Source organism: Eulemur rufifrons, chromosome 3 (genome assembly GCF_041146395.1).
Source record: "Eulemur rufifrons isolate Redbay chromosome 3, OSU_ERuf_1, whole genome shotgun sequence".
Classification (NCBI taxonomy): domain Eukaryota; kingdom Metazoa; phylum Chordata; class Mammalia; order Primates; family Lemuridae; genus Eulemur; species Eulemur rufifrons.
This window is the reverse complement of record NC_090985.1, coordinates 89021840-89029563: the sequence shown is the minus strand read 5'-3', so window position 1 is coordinate 89029563 and position 7724 is coordinate 89021840. Positions and strand designations below refer to the sequence as shown.

The following is a 7724-nucleotide window of genomic DNA, read 5'->3' as shown; positions in this document are numbered from 1 at the left end:
TTACGCAGTATGCTCTAGCGTTTATAAATTTGGTATCCAACACTCGGCCGAGAATGTTCTCTTTCCTGGTGCGTTGGCCAAGGGGTCTCGCTGAGCCCATCAGCCCAGAACCAAGGGCTCCCGGCTGGGCGTTCCCGGTCAGCGTTCACTGCCGGCTGAGCCCGCAGAGTGGCCCGCGGTGTCCCCGACCCGGTGCTGCGGGCAGAGGAGACAGTCACCTGCCTCTCCAGTCCCCTAACTGCTTTGTTAACTCACAGTGACCCTCTCTGAAGCTGTGGAGTCTGAGGATTTCCCTTCCTAAGCTTCATTCTAAGGGGTCATCCGTGAGTCAGGAGATTTCGCCATGGCCTGATTTCCCACCCGTTCGCCCAGTGCAACCTGAAGGCGCTCATGTTGGCTTGCCCTTTGCCACCTTTCCAACTTCCCAGTTACATCAGGAGCCTGGGCCCTCTCCCACCTTCTTAGCGCAACAAAGTTGGAGCGCGCAGCTTTCCCGAGCTCCCGCGGCCAGGGGGCACTATGTGAGCGGCTGACGTCACCCTTCCGCGGGGCCCGAAACCAGGCGGCGGGATCTCGCACAAACGAAGGGAGTCCAGGCCGTGACTTAGGGCTGGCGATGATTAAACCAAGTAACGAGACACCGGGCAGATGTGTTTTCATTGCCCTGTAAGATGAATGCAGTGTTAAGTGCCTGACAACTTCCCAGAAGCAATCAGCAAAAGTTTACGAGTGCATAAACCTCAAAGACCATTCCCCGACGGTTGTTATAAGGCCCATATTTAGAGCTTCTATAAATTCTCCTGCCGTTTCCCAAAGCAAAGTTTCCAGTGACTATTAAGCAGCCACCACCTCCTGGGAGACTGGGGGGATTTTCTTGAATCACAAAAGAAAGAGGCTTTTGGCTCATACTGTGTAAAGTAAAGTTGTGCAAAAGTTTGTTCCACAAATTTGGATGGCCAGGAGGAGGTAGTGGGTCCTGGCGGTGGGCCTGGGGAAGGGCCCTGAGGTGCTCTGGGGTGCATATTATCTGATGAGGACGAAAGACCAAGGTCCTGCGACGGTCCCGGGTCTAACTGAACAGGTAGCACCTTTGCCGCCGTCGGTGCCACCCCTTCTCTGCCACCCTGGCCCTGCGGCTCACTGCCCCGCATGGCGCCCGCAGCTAAGCCGGCACTGCTTTCAGTCCCAGGCGTGGTATAGCCTTCGCCCAGCAAGTGCCCACTTCCCGGCCGGCAAGAATCCAAGCGCCAGGCGGAAAGTGCTAGCCCGCAAAAAAAAAAAAAAAAAAAAAAAAAAAAAAAAAAAGTGTGTGTGTGGGGGGGGGGGGGCCTAGTTGGCTGGAGAAGAACTAAGGTCAGACAACCAAGGATGTGTCCCCACTCTGTCCAGAGCCACGACTGTGCCAGCCGTCGTCCTCCTGTAAGTGGCCCAAGGACTTTGAGAAGTTAGTGTCAGGCATACACGACCCACCTATGTTTATAGAGAACCTTTGTTTATGATCCCTGGGAAAACAAAGCTGCTAATTGAAAAACAATAACACTAGCTTGTCTTTAGCTTCCTAAAGGGAGAGGTTAACAGCTGCGAGGACCAGGGGAGGGAGGGTGAAAGGGGAGCAGTGAGCCAGGAGCCGCCCTGCACGTAAATAAGCCTTGGGGTCCCCGGCGAGACACATGGGCCGGCTCAAGCCTTCAGAACCCCCCACCTGGGTCTCAAGCCAGAGAGCCGCCCCTAGCCCCACGGATCTTTCTCAATCTTTGGGTTCCAGTGTATCCGAAGGCGCGTAGGTAACCGACGACTGAGCTTAGTATTTCTGTCCCCTTAAGATTGGATCTCAGGCAACTATTTTGGAACGATACCGCTGGGCCCCTTTTCATCCTTTCCAGGTGAAAATGCAGATATTTCTGTGTCGCCTTCACCCTTCCTTTATAAAATAAGGCGCCCAACTGTTCTGATATTAACATTCAAAAACAGGTTCTGTGGCGAACCTCATTTGTGAATCTATTACAGAGATTAATAGATTATTTCTTCTTTTTCAACTAATTCTCAGTGGGGAAATTTAACCATATGGTAAGGAGAGAATTAGAATTTCATCACATTAGAGCAAAATGTAATGAAAAGAGTCCAACACCTGGGGCCAACTCTGAAAGCCACAATTAAAAGGTTTTTAATGAAACCACAGAAACCAAAAATTGCACAGTCTTCTGTAATTCTGCCACATAGGAAAGAATTATTGGAGGTGTTGGGAAATATTGTTTTTACTTATGTCATAAGGATGAAAACCAGCTGCTAAATACCATGTGTACCGAGAGATCGAACTCGGGAGTGAGAGGACCGAATGTACCATTTCCCATCCGGAGAGGAGAGGAGCACTTGTTTTCACAGTTCTCCCTTCACTAATCCTTCAAGAACAACCGAGGCAGATCCAGATGTCCCTAAATGGCTTCTGGTTAAATAAATATGCACGAATGCCCCACTTTGTGTTTTGGAGGATTTGACTTCTGGTGAAGTTGACTCTTAAAACAAATGGATTTTAATCTTAAGTAAAGTTTGAGAAACCAGTTTCTTCCTGTTTAGGAAATCGTGTGTTTCATAATCACCACCATTGTAACAGTTATTCGGGGACTACTGCAAAAGCACTCCCCTATCCCACCCCCTTTTTTAATCAAATAGGCTGCATAATCAACTTGCTCTTCAATTTGCTTTTTTTTTTTTTTTTTTCCTCAATCCGACTAAGAAATGGGCAGTGGCGGGGGGCGGGGGGTGTGTGAAAATTAGGCAGAGTGTTCAAGGGGGACGACTGCTTTGCTCTCTTGCTAGCCGAAAATCCAGAGTGAATTTTGGGCAAGCCATGCTGGGATGCCACCTTCTCCCGGAAAGTCCCATCTCCAAATCCAGACTGGAGTCATCCTACGAACAGGGGTGTATAATTCTCTCCCGGAAGGGTAATTTAGCACAAGCTGAGACAGCAGTGGCGAGGGAAGGGCAGTGGGGGTGGGGTGTGGTGGGTGGGGGCGTCTGCTTTCCACGGGACTCCCAGGCTTCGCCACCGATCTGCAATTTGCTGAAGGAGCAAAGAACATCCTAGGCTCTAAGTAGGGCTTTTAGTGTGCTCATTGATGAGTGAAAGTCGCCACACATGTCAAGCTAAAGGCAGTTGTTGGGTTACTAACAGGACCCAGCGCCTTGCAAACATATGCGCTAAGCTGTGTATACAGATGGCGGGCAGAATAATGGAGCAGGCGCCTTTTATAAAGCTCTAGCTGCTGCCTGTCTTCAGACCTGGGAAATGAAACTATTCAGACTCGCGGCCAGATAGCGCCTGCGATTGTTTGTTACCGTTTTAATCCTATTAATTAAAACGTTAACCTGATTGGGTAGAAAGCGCTGTCCCAACAGGCGAGTCTTCTTCATAATAACCTACTCAGAGATAATGATGTAAAAGACTCCCCCGTCTGTGGCGGCGGCTGGTTGATGGGTCCGGAAATCTCTTGAAGGTGAATCCAAGCAAGATAAACGGTGCGGAGAGGAGGCGCGGGGCTGGGCTCAGAGCGGCGGCGGCTCCACTCCCTGCGCGCCCACCCTCCCACCATGCGGGGCCGCGGCCCATGGTGAGCCCCAGCAGCCAGCACCATCGGCTGGAGACGAAGAAGAAGAAGAAGAGGAGGCGGCGAGCGCGGGGGAAGGCGAAAAAGAAAAAGAAAGAAGGGGAGAAGGCTGTCGGCAGCACCGGGACCGACGCGCACACCAGCTCCGGAACCCGGCTCGCGCGCGTCTGCGGGGCCGCCTGACTCCCGAGCCGAGGCGGCGGCGGGCGCGGTGGGGCCGGGCTGCGCGCCGGCGCCGGACCATGGAGCGCGGACTGCACCTCGGCGCGGCGGCCGCGGGCGAAGACGACCTCTTCCTGCACAAGAGCCTGAGCGCCTCCACCGCCAAGCGCTTGGAGGCGGCTTTCCGCTCCACGCCCCCGGGCATGGACCTGTCCCTGGCGCCGCCGCCTCGAGAACGCCCGGCGTCGTCCTCCTCGTCGCCCCTGGGCTGCTTCGAGCCGGCTGACCCCGAAGGGGCAGGGCTGCTGCTGCCGCCGCCTGGGGGAGGCGGCGGCGGCGGCGCGGGAAGTGGCGGCGGCGGCGGCGGCGGCGGGGTGAGTGTCCCCGGGCTGCTCGTGGGCTCTGCCGGCGTTGGGGGTGACCCTAGCCTGAGCAGCCTGCCGGCCGGGGCCGCCCTATGCCTCAAGTACGGCGAGAGCACGAGCCGAGGCTCGGTGGCCGAGAGCAGCGGCGGCGAGCAGAGCCCCGACGACGACAGCGACGGTCGGTGCGAGCTGGTGCTGCGGGCCGGAGTAGCCGACCCACGGGCCTCCCCGGGCGCGGGAGGCGGCGGCGCTAAGGCAGGCGAGGGCTGCTCCAACGCCCACCTCCACGGCGGCGCCAGCGTACCCCCGGGGGGCCCCGGCGGCGGCGGCGGCGCGGGTAGCAGCAGCGGTGGTGGTGGCGGCGGTGGCGGCAGCGGCGGCAGCAGCAGCAGCAAGAAATCCAAAGAGCAAAAGGCGCTTCGGCTCAACATCAACGCCCGAGAGCGCCGGCGGATGCACGACCTGAACGACGCGCTGGACGAGCTGCGGGCGGTGATCCCCTACGCGCACAGCCCCTCGGTGCGGAAGCTCTCCAAGATCGCCACGCTGCTGCTCGCCAAGAACTACATCCTCATGCAGGCGCAGGCCCTGGAGGAGATGCGGCGCCTTGTCGCCTACCTCAACCAGGGCCAGGCCATCTCGGCCGCCTCCCTGCCCAGCTCCGCGGCGGCGGCGGCGGCGGCCGCTGCCCTGCACCCCGCGCTGGGCGCCTACGAGCAGGCGGCCGGCTACCCGTTCAGCGCCGCGCTGCCCCCGGCCGCCTCCTGCCCGGAGAAGTGCGCCCTGTTCAACAGCGTCTCCTCCAGCCTCTGCAAACAGTGCACGGAGAAGCCTTAAACACACCCCCGAAAAACACAAGACGGACCCAAAAGCTAGAGGAAAGCGAAAGGCTGCTCCCCACCCCCTTTATTTTGGTCCTCTCACAGTTGTGAAACACTTGCAGAGCAAACAAAGCAGAGGCAAGAACTGAGAAGTGTCAGAGACAAACCGGACTTTTAGCTTTGACATCCCCAGAATCTCGGTCTTCGGGGTGGGGAGGGAGGGAGGAGGGAGGTGGAGGTGGGATGGAGTATGGATGTCTTTTTTTCTCAGAAAAGTGGCAACTTTGGTGACAGCCTAGACCGCAAGGAAGTGGAGTCTTCCTTTAAGGTGAAAAATAAATTGAGAAGTAGTGCTTGGTTATTAAGCGTGGAGAGAATTGAATGGCAAAATACTAATCCTACTAATAATTGTGAATCTGGCTAATGCTGAGGGGGAGATGAGCCCGGGGTTGGGTGGCATGTGAGATGGGATATTCATTCAGACAAATCAGAAAGGGCACTTGAAAATAAATTTTGATTCTGAGCCAGGAGAAAAACTTGAAATGTAGACTTAAGTGGGGGAAAAAAACAGAGAGAGAGACATGTTGCTATGAAAGACTTGTATTTTTTATTGTCTCTAAACTTTAATCCTGTGAAAATGCTCAAAGTTTTGGCGAGAGTGATATAAAAAACTGACTGTGGCTGAAAGAATTGCATTTAAAAATATTTATGTGCACCTTGTTACTTTCTACTCTGCAATGATGTATTAACAATTCATGGTATTTATTTGTTATTCTTCAATGACCCTTCACATCAACAGTATTTATCATGTGTTAAGGTCATGGGTCTTATGTGCAGATTTTTTTAATGCCTCTAAAATTCTGTTTTATAGATTAACTTATACTGTGTGCCAAGTGTTTAAAGGTTTATTTGCCAACAAGTATGAAGAGAAATATTGATGTATCTGAGCTGCTTAGGTTTATGAAAGGTCACCTGGATATTTTCAGTTGCATCATTCCCTGTATTTAAATTGAGCTTTAATAAATTGCTTCAGTCCAAAAATTACAGGAAAGGTGTATTCTTAATTGATGAATGAATTGATCTCTTTTTTTGAAAGGGGACTCCTTTGCATTCCAAAAGGGAAAAACATCACAGCAATAGATCTTATAAGTAAGAACATGCTAAGCAAATATTTTTCCAGGCTGTGCTGTGCATTTTTAAAAGGTCTAATTTAATTGCTTTTAATATATATGTACATATATAAGTTATTTTAACTGTGGAGAATTATTTAAGTTAAAACTGGTTTGATTTGCCTATGGTGTGAAATCCTTTGTTATTTTTCTAAAAAAATAAAATTTAAAAAGAAATAAAATAAAACTAAGGAAGAGCAAGAAGCTATTTACCCAAAGTGAGCTTTCAGTTTTAGTTTGCATGGCTGTTTGCCTGCCTTTCTGTCCTATGGAAATCAAGAAAATCTTTTTTAAAAATGGAGTCCTGCTATTTTCCACTCCTTGCAGATAATACAAATTCAATTTGTCAGGTTGGATGGTGAGTTGGGAGCTGTGATGGATCTGTTGGCGGGTTTTGGATGTGTAAAGAATGATATATATATTAAATAGGTCAATCAGACTATGACAGCTATGTATGACCATTTGTATGTGTATCTATGTCAGAAAGAATCTTTATTAAAATATTTTGATCAAACATTTTATTATGCTGTGCTTTGTGGAAGGAGCAATCACCTCTCTTCTGTGTTACTCTTTGCTTGAAAGGTAACCAAAAAGAAAAGAGTTTCAGAGAAGGTGGAACTAAAGTTTTGGCAGAGATGTACAATTAGGAGTAGCCCTAGTTTACTTGTTTACTTGCTAAAAGGATGATGGTTGGGCCAGGCCACAGGAGGAGAGATGAATGGGGCCAGTAGTGAGACCCAGCAGAGGGCCAGAGTTCCTGGCTAATGGTGAACTTTGAAGGCCTTACTTTCCCTGGAATTCTTTTCCCACTTGTATGGCATTGCTAACCATGCCAGGGCCCATCAAAAAGGGTAAAATTCCCTAAAATGTTTTTAATCAAAATTTCAATTTCCAAATGCCTGAAGGCCAAGGAGAAAGAGATGGATTTGAATTTCTCTGAGCACAGATTTTATTGTGGCTTTCCACTTTTTTTGTGACAAAAGAATCTTCTAGGTTGAATTATATAAGTGTAAACAATGCCCATAGAGATTTTCAGAACTTACCAGTGTTGCTTGATAATGAGACTTTTAGGGGCTGTGCTTGGATTGGTTTGGGCATTGATTCTATTAAAGAATGACTGTATAGGTTTGTATTTTGACCTTTATATTGTCTTCAAATATGGAATGTGTGATTTTGACTGTGGTGGAGGTTGTAGAGATAGTGGGGGTGGTGGTGGTGAAGTTAGGTGTTTCCTCTGTACCCAGTATGCTAAATGCATTTTTGTGTATACAGCCTCAGCTCATAAAGATATCTCTAATCGCCAGCAAACTTAGCGGGGGGTGGGGGGTGAGGGAGGATATTTTCTGCTCCACTTGCCATCAAAAAAGATTAATCAGAACTTGTAACTTTTCAGAAAACATAACAGCAAAGGGCTTTGAAACTGGAGTCCTCCCAGACTGGGAATCCTGGTAGAGGGAGGGAAGAGACCAGGGCAGCCCCCAGGCAGGAGGAGACCCGTCTCTCAGCATTTACCAGACAAAGCCTGGGTGCGTCTAATTATGATTATTAAAACAATTTCCATGACGATGTCTAATATTATGTTAATTTGAAAACAACTGTGTA

The 7724-nt window shown here is 50.3% G+C and overlaps 1 protein-coding gene across 1 annotated transcript; it reads left to right on the top strand.

The window, feature by feature from the left end:
- Positions 1–3435: 3435 nt before the first annotated feature.
- BHLHE22 (basic helix-loop-helix family member e22) lies at positions 3436–6636 on the top strand. Its single transcript, XM_069466454.1, has one exon. It carries the CDS (start codon positions 3848–3850, stop codon positions 4967–4969), a length of 1122 nt encoding a protein of 373 aa, XP_069322555.1. The 5' UTR covers positions 3436–3847; the 3' UTR covers positions 4970–6636.
- Positions 6637–7724: the final 1088 nt, after the last annotated feature.